The sequence below is a fragment of the Trachypithecus francoisi genome, unplaced genomic scaffold (assembly GCF_009764315.1).
Source record: "Trachypithecus francoisi isolate TF-2019V2 unplaced genomic scaffold, Tfra_2.0 Lachesis_group17, whole genome shotgun sequence".
Lineage (NCBI taxonomy): Eukaryota > Metazoa > Chordata > Mammalia > Primates > Cercopithecidae > Trachypithecus > Trachypithecus francoisi.
In genome coordinates this window covers 3,500,178-3,521,204 of record NW_022681462.1, presented here as the reverse complement: position 1 = coordinate 3,521,204, position 21,027 = coordinate 3,500,178, and the positions used below count along the sequence as shown (strand labels likewise).

Genomic DNA, 21,027 nt, shown 5'->3' with positions numbered 1-21,027 from the left:
GCTATTGGCTGCACCTTGTGCCAAGGGTTATTCAATCCTATAACTGGTACCACTTCCTGTCCTCAAGGAACTGATATCTAGCCTCCCTAAGCCTGGCCCTTTATGGAGTTAGTGTCCAGCTGCTACTCCCTGTAGGACAATGATGCCACATCTCTTAAACTGTGAGTTGCCCCTGAGAATCTGGCTTAGGGCTAGATATCACCCACCCTATATCATGGCGAACACTAATAAACTCACGCATGGTCATGGTCTTCTTGCCATCATCCTCCCACTTCAGAGTGACCTCTTACCACCCCCACACCAGTCATGTGTCCCATAGCCCTCCTCCAGGGATCCTTCAGGGCCCCTCTCACCCATAATGTTGCTTTCCTGGTGTTCAGAATGTCCTGCCCTGCAGGGTGCCACGTATCTTCTGTGTCCTCTGTAGAGCTTTAGCCTGGACAGGGACAGTCCCTGTGGCTCCCTCTCATGTTGTCGTCACACCTTTCTCTTCTTGCTCCTGACTGATAGCAGCTGCCTACATTTTCATTTGTGATGGCAAAAGCCTCCAGGGCCTGGAAGAGCCACGTGCTTTGGAGCAGGGAGAACCACGAAGTGGATGTCACACATGGGTGTATCTCTAGGGAGTGAAATGTCCTAGAAATGCTCAACAAAAATGAGTATGCCTCTCTCAGTCCTCTCAGATTTGACTTGCCAAATTAGAGCCTTCCCTGACAATCTGGCCTCACGTAAGGCCCCCAGATCACTCTGTTTGTAACAGGATCCACCTTATGAGATAATGTTGCCTATGCAAACTTCATCTGGTATGGTCAACCCAAGTCAGCATTTTTCTCACGATATACTAGGTGCTTAATAAATGTTTGCTATTGTCTATCAAATTTCTTTTTTTTTTTTTTTTTTTTTTTTTTGAGACGGAGTCTTGCTCTGTCGCCAGGGCTCGAGTGCAGTGGCCGGATCTCAGCTCACTGCAAGCTCCGCCTCCCGGGTTTACGCCATTCTCCTGCCTCAGCCTCCGGAGTAGCTGGGACTACAGGCGCCCGCCACCTCGCCCGGCTAGTTTTTTTTTGTATTTTTAGTAGAGACGGGGTTTCACCGTGTTAGCCAGGATGGTCTCGATCTCCTGACCTCATGATCCGCCCATCTCGGCCTCCCAAAGTGCTGGGATTACAGACTTGAGCCACCGCGCCCGGCCCTGTCTATCAAATTTCTAGTAGACATAAACCTAAGCAATGTGGGGAAGCAGAAGATAGTCAAATATTTTTCAAAGAGGACAGTATATCCAAGTATTTAAACAAAGCAAATAGGGAAATAATACACAGATATGAAAAATATATATTTCCACAAACCTCTTAGATTGGAGATAGTGGCAAATAGCAGTAGTATTTGCCATCTCCCGAGGTTACCTGCTCGCATCTTGTAAGTGTTATGGGTTGAGAGAGAGCTCTTTTAGGTGGAGGGAAGATGAGCGAGGATCTCTGTCGTCAATGTCCTTGTAAGGAACTTGGGAAACCAAAACGGAAATTGTCATGAAGCAGACGGCATGCTCCCCAAAAATGACTGGAATCCAGGGCTACCCCATGGTACAGACTAGGAGCACATGGAGAGGAGGAGCTTGAGATTTTTACAAAAGAGTTCAACACCTAACAGAAAGGGCGAGCTAGGCCTCTGAGTGTCTGCAGTGAACAGAGGGAGGAGCCGATGGACAGAGAGCCAGAAAATCACACAAGCATCTGCTGGACTCAACATTAGGAATTGGAGGGATTCGTCCTCTGCTGACCCCGTGCAGCCCTGTGCTTTCATTATTGGCATGGTCCTCAGGCCCTGAGGTCTGCCTTCTTGTCATGATCCTATTTAACAGGTTTATAAGCAGCAAGGCATATTTGCACAGAGCAGTCCTTATTAGAACGACTGCACAGCCCCATGTGCCCGGAACAGCCAGATTTTCTCATTTTGTCTCTGACTCCAGTCTGGTTAGCATCCCCTTCCACTCTCAAATTTGTTCTTATTTGGATGATAAATTATATTATCATCCCTGACTCTGCCCGACCCCTGTCGAGAATGGGTTGAGGTCAAAGTCAGCTGATCAAAATGCTTCCTAGGCAGCATTTATTTCTAGGAATCCACAAATGCAAAATACTCGTTATTACTGAGGAGAAAACAGGAGTAAGAATTTTTCCTTTGTCTTGCAAATATTATTAAATGGGTTGAAAAATACTAAATGGAAGCCCACAACATAAACAGTTAAGAGACCCATTAGCTAGGACTAAAGTGAAAAACAATGGCATAAAAGTGAAGATAATGAAACATAAAATTGCTTATAGATGTGGAAGGAAATTAAACTGTGAAATAAATTAATAAGTACAAGTCTCAACTGAAAAAGAACAGCAAAAAAGTAAGGCTTTACAAATAGAACTTGTATAACAATATGTGATTGGGTCTAAATTTTACAGTGTGCATCAATAACAGTAACACACAAACTAAGATTGGCTGCAAGGGCATTTATTCAAGTACTTGAATATGGATACAACATCCTGTCACAGGTGCAACAAGCTGATTAAAATCCCTATGCACAGATACCTCCTTTATTGTCAGCAGAATAAATCTAATACTGTTGATAGCAAAAATGGAGATTACTGTTTCATCCGTAATGAAACACAAAGATACATCCCAACCAGTTGAAACCTAAATCTTTTTCTCTTAGAACAGTAGCAAAATGTAGATCCAGAAACCTCAACCCATTTTTATGACTATTCTTGATGTTTCTTACTTAATTGGCATTTAATAACTTCAGTCTCATGTATCCAGCTAGCTACTCAGAGTCACTACTGAAACATCTTGTAGGCAACTTTAACTTCACACACCCAACACTCAATTCTACCTTTGCCCCCTGCTCTTATACCCCCAGTTTAATCCACTTAACAAGTGGATCTCCATCTATACCAGGTGCCCAAGCCAGAAACCTGGACCTCACACCTCATGCCTCTCCCTGGCCTGCCACATCCAGTCAGTCACCTGTTCCCTCAATCAGACCTTCACAATGTAACACAAGCTTTCTCCATCTTCACTACTACCATGCTCTTCTCTTGCCCACATGACTGCAATAACCTCAGACTTTGTCCCTTCCTACCCAATTCCATTCATCATGCAGAAGCCAGCGTGATGTTTGAAAAATCTTATTGCCTCACTCCCTACTATTTTTTAAAATTATATAATAGATTAACAGGAAGTTGCAAAGAACATGTAAGCAAGCCCCATGCATGCTTCACCCAGCTTCCCCTAATGTCAACCCTTCGATGACTTTCTATTGTCCTGTGGTTAACAGCTAAAATACTTCACTTGACCTCTAAAACCCTTGGGATTGGCCTCATCTTGCTCCGCTGCTGTCCCTACCGCTTGCTGAACTGCAGCACGGTGACATCTTGTAGTTCTTCAACTGAGCCAGGATCTAGGCCAGCTCCTGACCTTTGCTCCCAAACTAGAGCTTCCCTACCTAGAGCCCTCCCTTCTCCCCTCACCACCCACCCCCATTTCTCTGATCTGATCATTTTTCTTTAAGCCTTCGTGGACACTCATTCCAATCAAGGTTTCCTTCATTTGTTGGTTTCAGAGCACCCTGGCCTCTTCAGCCACGCCCCTTGGAATGTAGACTGTTTTGTGTGTGTGTGTAGCTTTTCATGTCTGCTGCACCTCTAGACACTAAGCATAACATGGCAAGGGCTTTGTCTGTTGTGACTGTCACCCAAGCCAAGTCCAGTGCTTGCACATAGTAGGTGCTTCAGACTGAATTACAAACCTGTCTGGGTGTAAGCTCTGTTTCTATCAAATAAGAAATGGGATCATTCTGAGAGCCCTCTGAATTTCAGCCTCTCCCTTTGTTTTCCTCCCCACTCCAGGATCCATGAACTTGTTCAGTGCTTGACCCAATTACAGTAAGGGCATTTAATTTCCTCTTTGATTTCCCTTCAATAACAGATTGTGACTTATAATTCATTTAGCATACATTGAAACCTGAATATCTACTGATTGTGTTCCCAAGCAACAAGCTTGCTATAATAAAGACAGAGAAAATATGTCATCTCTTGAGGAGAACCTGAAAATGGCAATTTCTGGCAGAAAAAAAAAGAACATGTTTTGTCTCATAGACTGGAGCTTAGAGTCATTCATGAATGAATAATGAACTCAGGAAAGATCAATGACGTGTTCTCTTAACCCTCTCAACCTATTTTGCTGAGAACTGAATAAAAGGAAAGTTGCAAGGAAGAGATAATGAGAGATTTAGGAAGAGAAAAATATAGTTGCTGTAATGGATAACTCTTGAAGGAATGAAATTGGGCGATTCATCTAGTTTACTATGAATACTTTTTCAAGTTTCAACCATGTGTCACCTAAGTCATTTTTTCTTTGCCATTTAATTCCAATGTTTATTTGTTTTATTATTTTCCAATAGTAAAATAAAATAGTGTGCAAAAAATGAAGTTTTTTTTTTAAAGAGAGGAGTCAGTAAAAACATCTTGGTGGTCTTTGCTCTGGTATATGACATACAATTAATATAATGCCATAAAGGGTTTTTCCCTCAAGGAATTATTTTAAACATCTAACATAAACTCCTCTTCTTTCATAATAGATGATGAGTTTTTTTGTTTGTTTGTTTTTTGTTTTTTTTTGTTTTTTTTTTTGAGGCGGAGTCTCGCTCTGTCGCCCAGGCTGGAGTGCAGTGGCCGGATCTCAGCTCACTGCAAGCTCCGCCTCCCGGGTTTACGCCATTCTCCTGCCTCAGCCTCCCGAGTAGCTGGGACTACAGGCGCCCACCACCTCACCCGGCTAGTTTTTGTATTTTTAGTAGAGACGGGGTTTCACCATGTTAGCCAGGATGGTCTCGATCTCCTGACCTCATGATCCGCCCGTCTCGGCCTCCCAAAGTGCTGGGATTACAGGCTTGAGCCACCGCGCCTGGCTGATGATGAGTTTTTGTAAAGTTTTTAATGATGTAGAATAACTGCAAATTCAATAGCACAATGAAAATCGGTCATTAAAAAATAGCAGAGCAGGCCGGGTGCAGTGGTGCATGCCTGTAATCCCAGCACTTTGGGAGACTAAGGCGGGCAGATCACTTGAGGTCAGGAGTTCGAGACCAGCCTGCCTAACATGGTGAAACCCCATCTCTACTCAATACAAAAAATTAGCTGGGTGTGGTGGCATGCGCCTGTAATTCCAGCTACTGGGAGGTTGAGGCAGGAGAATCGCTTGAACCAGGGAGGCAGAGGTTGCAGTGAGCCAAGATCGCATCACTTCACTCCAGCCTGGGCAACAAGAGCAAAACAACATCTCAAAAAAAAAAAAAAGCAGTGCAGGCAATTGATGGTGCTAAGTATCACGGTGTTGCCTGCATGGTAGCATACATCATGTGACAGATTGGGAGAGTGAAGAATGACAGGAGAACACTGCTTAGTGCCCAGTAGGGTGCTCTGTCTCTCAGCCCAGAAGGACCTTTTGTTCCCAGCATCACACCAGTCTGCTAAAGGAAAAGCGGCCCTTGCTCCAAGCTTCCAACTCAGCTTATATTAGAAGACAGGGCTGACATCAGTCCTGTGGCGTTGCCAACAGGTACCGCCACCTGGAAGGCCTCAGTTCCTAGGCCCTCCAATGGTGGCCAGGCAGCAGTGTTTCTTGCTTTTTGTTGGTTTGTTTTCCTTTTGCTTTTTAAATCATTTTCTGACAAGCTGCACACCAACAAGCACTGTTTCCCTATCACAGAAGTCAGCAGGAATTGTTTGGAGGCGGGAGAGAAAAGAGTCAATAGCCTTTTAAAATATTGACAGCCTTGGTCTATTTCCATGGCTAAGGGGAAATTCAGATCCCATGTTGAAGGTTTCTATTGAACTTTTAGTCACACCTCTTACGATTTCTGTTATTCCAGGAATAGCCAGTCTGTGATGGCTCCTGCTGAGATAATGTTAAGAGACAATACTAATAATACATTCCACCTTTCTTTGGGACAGTTCAAATATACTTCTTGTATATTCAGCCAGTCAGGAGTAGGGAGTTAAGTTCAAGTATCACTGCCTAAAGTAAAAGCCGTCTTGCTGAGTGAGAGGGAAACTCCAGGAGACAAACCTGCCAGCAGTGATGCCACCTGTTGCCTGCTGGGTGCGTTTTATCAGCATGCTCTGGGCTGGCTCCCTGGAGGAGCACAGGAGAAGGACTGAGGGGAGAGTGAAGCACCCATCCCTGGAGGTGTCTGCGTGGGCTCCTCGGGCTCCAGTCCTCTTCCCTCGCCTCTTGCTGCTCCCTCGGCTCTCCTTACCAAGAAGATCGATAGATCTGCATTTTTTTATCTGTTGAGGTAATCTTATGACACTGGAATGCCAGGACAAGGGATCTTCATTTAGAATCTAGGGAATGAGGAGGGGACAGTAACCCCTTGGATTGTCCACAGTAGCCTGGACATGGACTGACTGTCTCTTTCAGCACCCCATTCAGATGAGGAAAGGGTGGTTTGGAAATTACGTTGGAGGTTGAAGGCCAGACGCAAGGCAAATGATTGGTGAAAAGTGTCCCAGAATGTCGGACTCTCCACCCCAGGCTCAACAGACTAGATGGTTTTCCTAATTCCGTGTTGTTGCATTACTTAGGGAAGTTGTCTCAGTTCCTCTTAACCTTTGCCAGGCCCTGGAGCTCATGTTCCCTACGTCCCTTCTTTCGGCTCTCCTTTCATTCCTATTCTGCCGCACTGTTTCTCTGCGGACACCCTTTGTCATTTTAAGGGGACAATTCTTCATCATACGAGGGACTTTCCTGCTCTCTGAAGGGCTTTAGTATACCTGGCCCCAGACAGTAACTTCTGTTATTGATCCCCCTCATGAATGTAATGCACAGAAACACCCTCATCAATTCCAGACACCCAGGGTTTGGGAGTCATGGGTGCCCTGGTTGAGACCTGCTGCCAGAGGCTGGGACAGGCTCCTGCTGTGCCATCTAACCCAGTACTACCGATGCCTCCTCTCTCCTGACCACATCCCTCCTTGTCTTTAAAATTAGGCTCAGATTTCAGTGGTAAGGCTTCCCTGACTGATTCATTCCTCTAACATTTACTCAGCAGATATGTACTGGCACCTGCTCACTGTTCCAGGCACCGTTTGAGGAGCGGCCACCCATCCCTGCACCTTCCTGACACTGCCCCGCCTTAATCTTTCATGTCCATGTTATTCTAAAAGTGTACCGAAGTCATGCAGCTCCTACCTAGGAAGGAGCTTTTCTGGGACGATGACTACTTCTACTTTTATTTTTATCCCAAGATGTGAAACTGTCACCAAGGGTATATTTTATTTCCATAACAGGGAAAATGGTTCTGAGGTGTCATTTTTTTCTAACCGGAAGATTCTGTTTTTCCTGATATCTGAATGTGATGGGGGATCAGCATGACAAGTATTGTGAGTTCCTTGGTCAACAGTAAACGTAGGCCAGGCGCAGTTGCTCACACCTGTAATCCCAGCACTTTGGGAGCAGAGGTGGGTGGATCATTTGAGGTCAGGAGTTCGAGACCCGCTTGGCCAACATGGTGAGACCTTGTCTCTACTAAAAATACAAAAATTAGCTGGACGTGGTGGCAAGCGCCTGTAATCCCAGCTACCTGGGAGGCTGAGGCAGGAGAATCACTTCAACCTGGGAGGCAGAGGTTGCAGTGAGCTGAGATCATGCCACTATACTCCAGCCTGGGCAACAGAGAGAGACTCTGTCTCAGAAAAAAAAAAAAAACCAGTAAACGTGACTTGTGCATCATGCAAGGAGGAAAGGACCATTACACACTCGTTGTTTCCCGGTGCATGCTGAGTAGACCTGGTCTGCTGACCTCCCAATCATGACTTCTGAGACAGACAGCATCGTATACCGTCTGCCTTCCTTGGCCTCATTGGGCCCAGAGATAGAAGGCAAATGGGTGAAAAATAGAATAGCCAGAGAAAAGGAAAGCAAGTACAAACTTGGGAGAATCTGATGGAGAACTGGAGCCTTTTTTTTTTTTTTTTCTTTTTCTGAGACGGACTTTCACTGTTGTTGCCCAGGCTGAAGCACAATGGCGCAATCTTGGCTCACTGCAACCTCCGCCTCCGGGGTTCAAGAGATTCTCCTGACTCAGCCTCCCAAGTAGCTGGGATTACAGGCATGCACCACCACGCCTGGCTAATTTTGTATTTTTAGTAGAGATGGGGTTTCTCCATGTTGGTCAGGCTGGTCTCGAACTCCCATCCTCAGGTGATCCACCCGCCTTGGCCTCCCAAAGTACTGGGATTACAGGCATGAGCCACCGCATCCAGCCAAAACTGAGCCTTTTTCATATTTTTTCTTTTAATTTTTTATTATGGGAAATTTCAGCACACACACCCACATTAATTTTAGTAGACGAAAAAAAAAAACAAATCAATACATTTTCAATACAAAAATGAAAGTTTTGTTCATCTCATATAGGGAAGTGGCCAGAATAATATAAGAACCTGCCCTGTGCTCTTCACCTAACATCAGCAGTTCTCAACCCAGGGTCATCTTATCTTATGTATGTGCCCACTCACTCTGCCCTTCTCCCACTGTATTTTTTGTATTTATGTTATGTTATATTAAGTTATGTTATGTTATTTTTTTGAGATGGAGTTTTGCTCTTGTTGCCCAGGCCGGAGTACAGTGGCGTGATCTTGGCTCACTGCAACCTCTGCCTTCCAGTTTCAAGCGATTCTCCTGCCTCAACCTCCTGAGTAGCTGGGGTTACAGGCACCCGCCACCACGTGCGGCTAATTTTTGTGTTTTTACTAGAGATGGGATTTCACCATGTTGGCCAAGCTGGTCTTGAACTCCTGACCTCAGGTGATCCACCCACCTCAGCCTCCCAAAGTGTTGGGATTACAGGCATAAGCGACCACACGCAGCCCTCCCGTGTATTATTTTAAAGCAAATCCCAACATCAGATAATTGTATCCATTAACATTTCTATGTGAATTTTAAAAACCATTGCCATAATATCATTATGCCTAAAACAAAGCAATAATCCCTTGAGATTTCTAGTGGCATTCCATATTCCAACTGTGGAAACTTTCAATCTGAAATCCGAGTGAAAAATTACACCTTCATTGGGAAAGAAGCTACAAAGAAACCAAAACAGACCATTTTGTTTTCTTATAGGAAAGAACAATAAAACAATGGGAAAGTGATTTCAGAGAAGTAGCTCTGGTCTTTGCCAATTGCCGGAGACCTGTCCAAGCTTACCTGGGTGCAGTCCTTTGGCACCCCCAAACTCACTCCCTGGTTGCAAGTGTGCATTGCCAGGCTTCAGTGAACTCTCCGTGAAGGTTCATTTCATCACACACATTGTACAATAGTGCTTTCTACTACATTGCTAGTCGTTTAAAATTTGGCCACATGGCAAAAATGTGTGTAACACAGGGTTGTTTTTTTTTTTTTAAATGTTGATTGAGCACATAATTCAAAAGTCAGAATATTAAATAAACATCTCTGCCCTTTCTTTCTTCCAACAGGCAGCTCAGAGAACGGCTCTCCACGCTCTGTCTGACAGGTACATTTTGTCATTTTTATGAACTATAAATTGCTTTATGAAACATTGAGCCCTATTTATTGTGGCATATAATTCATAATCGGATTTTGTCCCTAAAGTATCTGGGAACTGGGATGTTAAACATTTTGCATGCTTGGATTTGTCATGCATGTGTGGAGTTTATCGCTGCAAAAATCGCCTTGTTGTATTTCATAGCAAGTATGAAGAATCCCTTGTTGTGCAATGAAACAAGAGACAAGAAACTTAGAGAGAGAGGCCTGAATGGTGCGGTAAATTCTGAACTTTGGAATTGGCTGAGCTCTAAGCTCATTGTTCAGCAATAAGTACTTCATTTATTTTGAGATGTTTTCTTCGGACTTTTTCCATATCGTTTCACCGGGAGCTATCTATCTTTTGATAAGATTCCCTCTCTTGAAATATTTTATGCACATAACCCAACAACTCATGGTCCCACGTGCTTGACGTTTTACTCCTTGCTTTGGCTTCTTTCTCCTGACGCGTGTTACTGAGTGTGAGATGTGTCAACCTCATCAAGAAACACACACAGGCTCTATTTTCTATCCTGCTTTGTCTGAAAGGCTGGAGACAGATAGTTGAATGAGGGTATGTAAAATCACTTTCTAGAATAGACCAGACCCTTGGTTTGGTTTGGTTGGTTTTGGTTTTTTCACTTACTAAGATTGGAGAGAGAGTGTGTGTGTGTGCATGCGCACGTGTGTGCACGTTTTGAGGAACTGTCAGGAGGTAAAGATGAAGTCCCTGTGTGTCTCCACAGCATTAAAAGCAGCAGGAGGAGCTGTGCCTTGGCTGGCTGGCTGGCAGGCACCTCCTCATTGTCTAGCTAACCTTCACCACCTTGCCTTCCTTCCCAGTTCCTTTGTCATGGAATGAGCCATCACTGACTGTGTAAACCAGCTTAGCTCGGTGCTTCCTCCAAAGTAAAACCTGTCACTTAGGCGAATTATCTGGTGTGCGTGAGTGAAAAGCATTTTCTGTGTGGTGGCAGACTGAGCATGAGTATTTTTATTTCAATTACAAAACGTTCCCCATGACAACCACACAAGCCTGTGTGTCCTGAGTGGCTGGCACATGATCTTCTGGAATTGCTTTTGGGATTTTCACAAAAGCTGATGACTGCACTGCTTCTGAGTGTGTCAGTAGGAGGAGGAAAGAGTCTAGATCAAAACACATTTAGAATATAACGTAGTCATTTCTTTCCTATACATATTTCTTTTCTGTCTTTGACTTTTCTTCTTAAGTAAGCAATTCCTTCAGCAAAATGCACTGAGACGCAAGGGAAAGCCCTCAAAGTTTACAAAACTTTGTCATTGTTTTTTTTTTTTTTTAAATTAATTTATTTATTTATTTATTTATTTATTTTTTATTATACTTTAAGTTCTAGGGTACATGTGCATGACGTTTATATCATGTATAACTCCCCAATGCAATCCCTCCCTCCTCCCCCCTCCCCATGATAGGCCCCAGTGTGTGATGTTCCCCTTCCCGAGTCCAAGTGATCTCATTGTTCAGTTCCCACCTATGAGTGAGAACATGCGGTGTTTGGTTTTCTCTTCTTGTGATAGTTTGCTAAGAATGATGGTTTCCAGCTGCATCCATGTCCCTACAAAGGACGCAAACTCATCCTTTTTTATGGCTGCATAGTATTCCATGGTGTATATGTGCCACATTTTCTTAATCCAGTCTGTCACAGATGGACATTTGGGTTGATTCCAAGTCTTTGCTATTGTGAATAGTGCCGCAATAAACATGCGTGTGCATGTGTCTTTGTAGTAGAGTAATTTATAATCCTTTGGGTATATACCCAGTAGTGGGATGGCTGGGTCATATGGTACATCTAGTTCTAGATCCTTGAGGAATCGCCATACTGTTTTCCATAATGGTTGAACTAGTTTACAATCCCACCAACAGTGTAAAAGTGTTCCTATTTCTCCACATCCTCTCCAACACCTGTTGTTTCCTGACTTCTTAATGATTGCCATTCTAACTGGTGTGAGATGGTATCTCATTGTGGTTTTGATTTGCATTTCTCTGATGGCGAGTGATGATGAGCATTTTTTCATGTGTCTGTTGGCTGTATGGATGTCTTCTTTTGAGAAATGTCTGTTCATATCCTTTCCCCACTTTTTGATGGGGTTGTTTGTTTTTTTCTTGTATATTTGTTTGAGTTCTTTGTAGATTCTGGATATTAGCCCTTTGTCAGATGAGTAGGTTGCAAAAATTTTCTCCCATTCTGTAGGTTGCCTGTTCACTCTGATGGTAGTTTCTTTAGCTGTGCAAAAGCTCTTTAGTTTAATTAGATCCCATGTGTCAATTTTTGCTTTTGCTGCCGTTGCTTTTGGTGTTTTAGACATGAAGTCCTTGCCCATGCCTATGTCTTGAATGGTACTACCTAGATTTTCTTCTAGGGTTTTTATGGTATTAGGTCTAACATTTAAGTCTCTAATCCATCTTGAATTAATTTTCGTATAAGGGGTAAGGAAAGGATCCAGTTTCAGCTTTCTACTTATGGCTAGCCAATTTTCCCAGCACCATTTATTAAATAGGGAATCCTTTCCCCATTTCTTGTTTTTCTCAGGTTTGTCAAAGATCAGATGGCTGTAGATGTGTGGTATTATTTCTGAGGACTCTGTTCTGTTCCATTGGTCTATATCTCTGTTGTGGTAACAGTACCATGCTGTTTTGGTTACTGTAGCCTTGTAGTATAGTTTGAAGTCAGGTAGCGTGACGCCTCCAGCTTTGTCCTTTTGACTTAGGATTGTCTTGGCAATGCAGGCTCTTTTTTGGTTCCATATGAACTTTAAAGCCGTTTTTTCCAATTCTGTGAAGAAAGTCATTGGTAGCTTGATGGGGATGGCATTGAATCTATAAATAACCTTGGGCAGTATGGCCATTTTCACGATATTGATTCTTCCTATCCATGAGCATGGTATGTTCTTCCATTTGTTTGTGTCCTCTTTGATTTCACTGAGCAGTGGTTTGTAGTTCTCCTTGAAGAGGTCCTTTACATCCCTTGTAAGCTGGATTCCTAGGTATTTTATTCTCTTGAAGCAATTGTGAATGGAAGTTCATTCCTGATTTGGCTCTCTGCTTGTCTGTTACTGGTGTATAAGAATGTTGTGATTTTTGCACATTAATTTTGTATCCTGAGACTTTGCTGAAGTTGCTTATCAGCTTAAGGAGATTTTGGGCTGAGACGATGGGGTTTTCTAAATATACAATCATGTCATCTGCAAACAGGGACAATTTGACTTCTTCTTTTCCTAACTGGATACCCTGGATTTCTTTCTCTTGCCTGATTGCCCTAGCCAGAACTTCCAACACTATGTTGAATAGGAGTGGTGAGAGAGGGCATCCCTGTCTTGTGCCAGTTTTCAAAGGGAATTTTTCCAGTTTTTGCCCATTCAGTATGATATTAGCTGTGGGTTTGTCATAAATAGCTCTTATTATTTTGAGGTACATTCCATCAATACCGAATTTATTGAGCGTTTTTAGCATAAAGGGCTGTTGAATTTTGTCAAAAGCCTTTTCTGCATCTATTGAGATAATCATGTGGTTCTTGTCCTTGGTTCTGTTTATATGCTGGATTACGTTTATTGATTTGCGAATGTTGAACCAGCCTTGCATCCCAGGGATGAAGCCCACTTGATCATGGTGGATAAGCTTTTTGATGTGCTGCTGAATCCGGTTTGCCAGTATTTTATTGAGGATTTTTGCATCGATGTTCATCAGGGATATTGGTCTAAAATTCTCTTTTTTTGTTGTGTCTCTGCCAGGCTTTGGTATCAGGATGATGTTGGCCTCATAAAAAGAGTTAGGGAGGATTCCCTCTTTTTCTATTGATTGAAATAGTTTCAGAAGGAATGGTACCAGCTCCTCCTTGTACCTCTGGTAGAATTCAGCTGTGAATCCATCTGGTCCTGGACTTTTTTTGGTGGGTAGGCTATTAATTGTTGCCTCAATTTCAGAGCCTACTATTGGTCTATTGAGGGATTCAACTTCTTCCTGGTTTAGTCTTGGGAGAGTGTAAGTGTCCAGGAAATGATCCATTTCTTCTAGATTTTCTAGTTGATTTGCGTAGAGGCATTTATAGTATTCTCTGATGGTTGTTTGTATTTCTGTGGGGTCGGTGGTGATATCCCCTTTATCATTTTTTATTGCGTCTATTTGATTCCTCTCTCTTTTCTTCTTTATTAGTCTAGCTAGCGGTCTGTCAATTTTGTTGATCTTTTCAAAAAACCAACTCCTGGATTCATTGATTTTTTGGAGGGTTTTTTGTGTCTCTATCTCCTTCAGTTCTGCTCTGATCTTAGTTATTTCTTGCCTTCTGCTAGCTTTTGAATGTGTTTGCTCTTGCCTCTCTAGTTCTTTTAATTGTGATGTTAGAGTGTCAATTTTAGATCTCTCCTGCTTTCTCTTGTGGGCATTTAGTGCTATAAATTTCCCTCTACACACTGCTTTAAATGTGTCCCAGAGATTCTGGTATGTTGTATCTTTGTTCTCATTGGTTTCAAAGAACATCTTTATTTCTGCTTTCATTTTGTTATGTACCCAGTAGTCATTCAGGAGCAGGTTGTTCAGTTTCCATGTAGTTGAGCGGTTTTGATTGAGTTTCTTAGTCCTGAGTTCTAGTTTGATTGCACTGTGGTCTGAGAGACAGTTTGTTATAATTCTGTTCTTGTACATTTGCTGAGGAGTGCTTTACTTCCAATTATGTGGTCAATTTTGGAATAAGTGCGATGTGGTGCTGAGAAGAATGTATATTCTGTTGATTTGGGGTGGAGAGTTCTATAGATGTCTATTAGGTCCGCTTGGTGCAGAGATGAGTTCAATTCCTGGATATCCTTGTTAACTTTCTGTCTCGTTGATCTGTCTAATGTTGACAGTGGAGTGTTGAAGTCTCCCATTATTATTGTATGGGAGTCTAAGTCTCTTTGTAGGTCTCTAAGGACTTGCTTTATGAATCTGGGTGCTCCTGTATTGGGTGCATAGATATTTAGGATAGTTAGCTCTTCCTGTTGAATTGATCCCTTTACCATTATGTAATGGCCTTCTTTGTCTCTTTTGATCTTTGATGGTTTAAAGTCTGTTTTATCAGAGACTAGTATTGCAACTCCTGCTTTTTTTTGTTCTCCATTTGCTTGGTAGATCTTCCTCCATCCCTTTATTTTGAGCCTATGTATGTCTCTGCATGTGAGATGGGTCTCCTGAATACAGCAGACTGATGGGTCTTGACTCTTTATCCAGTTTGCCAGTCTGTGTCTTTTAATTGGAGCATTTAGTCCATTTACATTTAAGGTTAATATTGTTATGTGTGAACTTGATCCTGTCATTATGATATTAACTGGTTATTTTGCTCGTTAGTTGATGCAGTTTCTTCCTAGCCTCGATGGTCTTTACATTTTGGCATGTTTTTGCAATGGCTGGTACCGGTTGCTCCTTTCCATGTTTAGGGCTTCCTTCAGGGTCTCTTGTAAGGCAGGCCTGGTGGTGACAAAATCTCTAAGCATTTGCTTATCTGTAAAGGATTTTATTTCTCCTTCACTGATGAAGCTTAGTTTGGCTGGATATGAAATTCTGGGTTAAAAATTCTTTTCTTTAAGAACGTTGAATATTGGCCCCCACTCTCTTCTGGCTTGTAGAGTTTCTGCCGAGAGATCTGCTGTTATTCTGATGGGCTTCCCTTTGTGGGTAACCCGACCTTTCTCTCTGGCTGCCCTTAAGATTTTTTCCTTCATTTCAACTTTGGTGAATCTGGCAATTACGTGTCTTGGAGTTGCTCTTCTGGAGGAGTATCTTTGTGGCGTTCTCTGTATTTCCTGAATTTGAATGTTGGCCTGCCCTACTAGGTTGGGGAAGTTCTCCTGGATGATATCCTGAAGAGTGTTTTCCAAGTTGGTTCCATTTTCCCCCTCACTTTCAGGCACCCCAATCAGACGTAGATTTGGTCTTTTTACATAATCCCATACTTCTTGCAGGCTTTGTTCATTTCTTTTTCTTCTTTTTTCTTTTGGTTTCTCTTCTCGCTTCATTTCATTCATTTGATCCTCAATCGCTGATACTCTTTCTTCCAGTTGATCGAGTCGGTTACCGAAGCTTGTGCATTTGTCACGTATTTCTCGTGTCATGGTTTTCATCTCTGTCATTTCGTTTATGATCTTCTCTGCATTAATTAGTCTAGCTGTCAATTCTTCCACTTTTTTTTCAAGATTTTTAGTTTCTTTGCGCTGGGTACGTAATTCCTCCTTTAGCTCTGAGAGATTTGATGGACTGAAGCCTTCTTCTCTCATCTCGTCAAAGTCATTCTCTGACCAGCTTTGATCTGTTGCTGGCGATGGGCTGCGCTCCTTTGCAGGGGGAGATGCGCTCTTATTTTTTGAATTTCCAGCTTTTCTGCCCTGCTTCTTCCCCATCTTTGTGGTTTTATCTGTCTCTGGTCTTTGATGATGGTGACGTACTGATGGGGTTTTGGTATAGGTGTCCTTCCTGTTTGATAGTTTTCCGTCTGACAGTCAGAAGGACTGTCTGTTGGTCTGTTGGAGATTGCTTGAGGTCCACTCCAGACCCTGTTTGCCTGGGTATCAGCAGCAGAGGTTGCCGAAGATAGAATATTGCTGAACAGTGAGTGTACCTGTCTGATTCTTTCTTTGGAAGTTTCCTCTCAGGGGTGACTCCACCCTGTGAGGTGTGGGGTGTCAGACTGCCCCTAGTGGGGGATGACTCCCATCTAGGCTACTCAGGGGTCAGGGACCCACCTGAGCAGGCAGTCTGTCCGTTCTCAGATCTCAACCTTCGCGTTAGGAGATCCACGGCTCTCCCCAAAGCTGTCAGACAGAGTCGTTCGCGTCTGCACCGGCCCCCGCTCTTTCCCCTGTTGGACTGCAGCTGTGCGCTGTCCGCAGAGGTAGAGTCTACAGAGACAGGCAGGCTTCCTTGAGCTGCTGTGAGCTCCACCCAGTTCGAGCTTCCCAGCGGCTTTGTTTACCTACTTAAGCCTCAGCAATGGCGGGCGCCCCTCCCCCAGCCTCGCTGCTGCCTTGCGGATAGATCGCCGCAGACGGCTGTGTTAGCAGTGAGGGAGGCTCCGTGGGCGTGGGACCCTCCCAGCCAGGTGTGGGATATATTCTCCTGGTGTGCCTGTTTCCTTAAAGCGCAGTATTGGGGTGGGAGTTACCCGATTTTCCAGGTGTTGTGTGTCTCAGTTCCCCTGGCTAGGAAAAGGGATTCCCTTCCCCCTTGCGCTTCCAGGTGAGGCGATGCCTCGCCCTGCTTCAGCTCACGCTGGTCAGGCTGCAGCAGCTGACCAGCACCGATTGTCCGGCACTCCCTAGAGAGATGACCCCAGTACCTCAGTTGAAAACGCAGAAATCACCGGTCTTCTGTGTCGCTCGCGCTGGGAGTTGGAGACTGGAGCTGTTCCTATTCGGCCATCTTGCTCCGCCCTCAAAACTTTGTCATTGTTAACGAGTACAAGATTTCTTTTGGGGATGATGATGTTGTAAAAATAGATTATGGTGATGGTTGCACATCCTTGTAAGTATACCAGACCACTGAATTGTATGCTTTAAATGGGTGAACTTTATGGAATGTAAATTATATTTTAGTAAAACTACACATATAAATACAAAATGTCATTACAACCTTTAGTAGAATGAATCAAAACCTATTTTAGTAAAATATGGATTCATTTTGAAGACATGGTCGCAAATACAAAGACAATTCATCAGAAACTAGGACTGATACATTTGAAGATTTCTTCCCAAAAGATATACGACTTTGTCCTAAAGAGAAAATGTGAGTAGATTTTAATGATGAACAATGCCATTTCCTTTAAGTTTTTTCTGATATTTTCACAAGAAAATCCCTTGTCAAGCCCATTCCCTACCCAAAAACAGAGGTTTTCATTGTCACCACTCTTCTTACACATTTCTTTATCCTCAAATATAATAGGGCATTTCGCTTACTTTACTGTAGCCCTTTTTTTTTTTTTTTTTTTTGGTGAGACGGAGATTTACTCTTGTTGCCCAGGCTGGAGTGCAATGGCGCGATCTCAGCTCACCGCATCCTCCGCCTCCCAAGTTCAAGCGATTCTCCTGTCTCAGCCTCCTGAGTAGCTGGGATTACAGGCATGTGTCATCACACCCAGCTCATTTTGTATTTTTAGTAGAGACGGAGTTTAACCGTATTGCCCAGGCTGATCTCGAACTCCTGACCTCAGGTGATCCGCCCGGCTCGGCCTCCCAAAGTGCTGGGATTATAGGCGTGAGCCACTGCAGCCGGCCATGTAGCACTTTTTCTATTCAAAATTGGTCATTTCAAAGTGATGAGTTGACTTTCTCTGCTATTCTAGCAATGCAATTGTGTAAAGCTACCTTCTCTGTGCTTTTTCTTTTTTCTTTCTTTTTTTTTTTCTTCAAGTTGTATTTTAAGTTCAGGGGCACATGTGCAGGATATGCAGGTTTGTTACATGGGTAAACGTGTGCAATGGTGGTTTGCTGCACCTGTCAACCCATCACCTAGGTATTAAGCCCAGCGTCTATTAGCTCTTCTTCCTGATGTTCTCCCTCCCCCGACACCTCACTGGCAGGCCCCAGCGTGTTTCCCCTCTTGGGTCTCATCATTCAGCTCCCACTTACAAATGAGAACATGCGGTGTTTGTTTTCTGTTCCTGCATTAGTTTGCTGAGGATAATGGCTCCACCCCTGTTCCTGCAAAGGGCATGATCTTGTTCCTTTTTATGGCTGTATAGTATTTTATGGCATATGTGTACCATATTTTCTTTACCCAGTCTATCATTAATGGGCATTTGGGTTGATTCCATGTCTTTGCTATTGTGAACAGTGCTGCAGTGAACATACAGGTGCATATGCCTTTATAATAGAATGATTTATATTCCCTTGGGTATATACCCATTAATGGGATTGCTGGATCCTATGGTATTTCTGCCTCTAGGTCTTTGAGGAATCACCACAATGTCTTCCACAATGGTTGAACTAATTTACACTCCCACCAGCAGTGTACAAGCATTTGTTTTTCTCCACAGTCTCTCCAGCCTCTGTTGTTTTTTGACTTTTCAGTAACAGCCATTCTTTTTCTATTGTATATTTTCTATGAATTCAGGGCCACAGAACTAGTCCCCATAAGTAATAAGCATCTGTCATCATTTCAAGATGGAAATTAAAACTCTTCTTCAAAATAATGATTTTAAAACACCTACTGAATTAATTGCATTCGTATTTTCTAGTTTGTAAGTAGAGAATAACTTATCAAGCAACAGATGTCATTTTCTATCACATTACTTACTCTTTTGAATAAACCAATATTTTCTAGAAAAATGCCCCAAGTGCCTCAAGTCAGGCTACTGTGTGACTTGCCTAATGTTCTGTCTACCAGAGGAACCTCAGGGTGGGAATGGAATTGAGTAAAGGTCTCCCCAGGTCCTGTATATCCCAAAGTGGGGTTCTAGGCCCAACACCTATGGCTACTTGGAGCCTGGTATGAAGCTGTTCATTTACCCAAACCATCCTGGTTTCGTAAACTTTTTGCTTTGAGCCTGTTATCAGCTCTTTATAGAAAATTCCATAATGATTAGGTCGTGCCTTCCTCTTTGTTCTTGGAGGAAAAAGCACTTTTCAGACCTCACAAGGTGCTTCCTGAGCTCTGCAATTCTGGCATGGGACAGAAAAGCCCGCACTGGCTCTGGCCATGCACACCGGCTCCTCATGGAGGAGCATGTCTGTGACACACTCTGGGTCTTATCCTCCTTCAGATCCTCAGTGTCCTGCAAGTTGGCTTATCCGTGGGCTCATTTCACTTCCACTGAGCCTCAACCTTGAGTGTCCAGTGAACACAAATACATTTAGACAAGGCCGGAGCTATTTTGTTCCAAGATGTACAAATCGATGATGAGACAGGATTTCATTGACTTGGGTTTGGTGGAAGGACATGAGTTTACACTGTTGGAAGCCGGTTTGTGTTCTCTGTTTCCCTATAAGAAAACCTGACTTCAAAGCCTTGCGATCTGACCTGATGAGGCCAGTTATACAAAAAAGAAAGGGGTGCGTTTCCCTTTCCCTTGCTAAGGGTGGGTAGAAATCTCATCCCTCTGGGGTGCTGGAAGTTAGAGAATGTCCAGATGTCTTTGGAAAGTCAATCTTTTCATTTCTCCAATCTCCTGGTTTACTTTCTAAATTAGCATTCCAGCACAAATCCAATATCTGACCGTTTAGACTGTATGCTTTAAAGTTCAGAGAATCTTCTGTAATCAATACACAATCTTGATAAATTAAAACTGTGATGTTTCCATTACGTAAATGTTAAAAATCAGCTGTGATCATCCCCCAAAAAACCTTTTCCCTTACTTGGTTCTGCCTGACCAATGGACTTAATTTATGACTCACCCCAAATAGCAAAATGTACTTTCAGGGTGAAACTGGATCACCATGGCAAGCAGAAGGGGAGTTTGGGCTTCAGCCCTACTCACTTGCGCCTCCTGCCCAGCAGTGATGGGAAGGGGTGTGTGAGAGTGGGATGGTGCGTTGTCTGTTCTTTTCTACTCCTGACAGTAGAACTTTTTAATCTATCTTATACCACTGAGAGTCAGCTGGCCTACCAGAGGCCCATTTATGTCCCCCAAAAATGAAAAAAGCAGACAAACAGGGCAAGAAGAGATGGCAAAATTCTTTTTTCTTTTCTGGTTTTTGAGACAGGGTCTCACTCTGTCACCCAGTCTGGAGTGCAGTGGTGCGATCACAGCTCACTGCAGCCTCGACCTCCCAGGCTCAAACGATCTCAGCCCTCCCCATGCCCTGCTCAGTGCCACAGTAGCCACCACACCTGGCTAATTTTTGGACTTTTCGTAGAGGTGGGGCTTCGCCATGTTGCCCAAACAGGTCTTGAACTCCTGGGCTCAAGTGATCTGCCTGCCTTGGCCTCCCAAAGTGCTGGATTACAGGTGTGAGCCACTGCACGTGGCCCGGCAAAGTTCTTGACAAAGTAAACAAGCCAATTATAAGAAAATCTCAGTTTGCAAAGGGACACAATTCGTCTCACTTATTCACTGCTTATTGTGTGCCTCTCACGTGTTTTTTCTTCTTATGGGTCGATGTATTTGATGCTGGTGGGTAGAGACAAAGAAGAGGCATGAACAGGATAAAGGTGGATCTTTGGTGTGGACCCTCTGCACTGCAAAAGATGCCACATCACCGCCAATGTGGAAAATATGCAAAGTGCTGTTAGGAAGAAGCAAGGATATGTGTGCAGCATATGAAGTGCCTTGAATACGATTAACTTCCCTTCATGAGTAGTAAATAGTAGATAACTCTGATCAAAAAAGGGATTCGTGTGATTTATCAAGCTGAGCAACTGTGCGTCTGCAGAGAAGCTGGAGGTCAATCTTGAAATCTAGGGCAGAGGAGCACTAGGCAATTGCCAGGACTAAGAAGTTAATC

At 43.4% G+C, this 21,027-nt stretch overlaps 1 protein-coding gene across 5 annotated transcripts in view; it reads left to right on the top strand.

Annotated features, from left to right (window-relative positions):
• Positions 1–21,027, top strand: part of AFF3 (AF4/FMR2 family member 3) — a 639,560-nt gene that overhangs the window by 517,243 nt on the left and 101,290 nt on the right. For all 5 annotated transcript variants that reach the window (XM_033239032.1, XM_033239033.1, XM_033239031.1 and 2 more), the window contains one exon: positions 9,522–9,559. In XM_033239032.1, the coding sequence (XP_033094923.1) occupies positions 9,522–9,559 (38 nt within the window). The remainder of the gene's footprint in view (positions 1–9,521; positions 9,560–21,027) is intronic.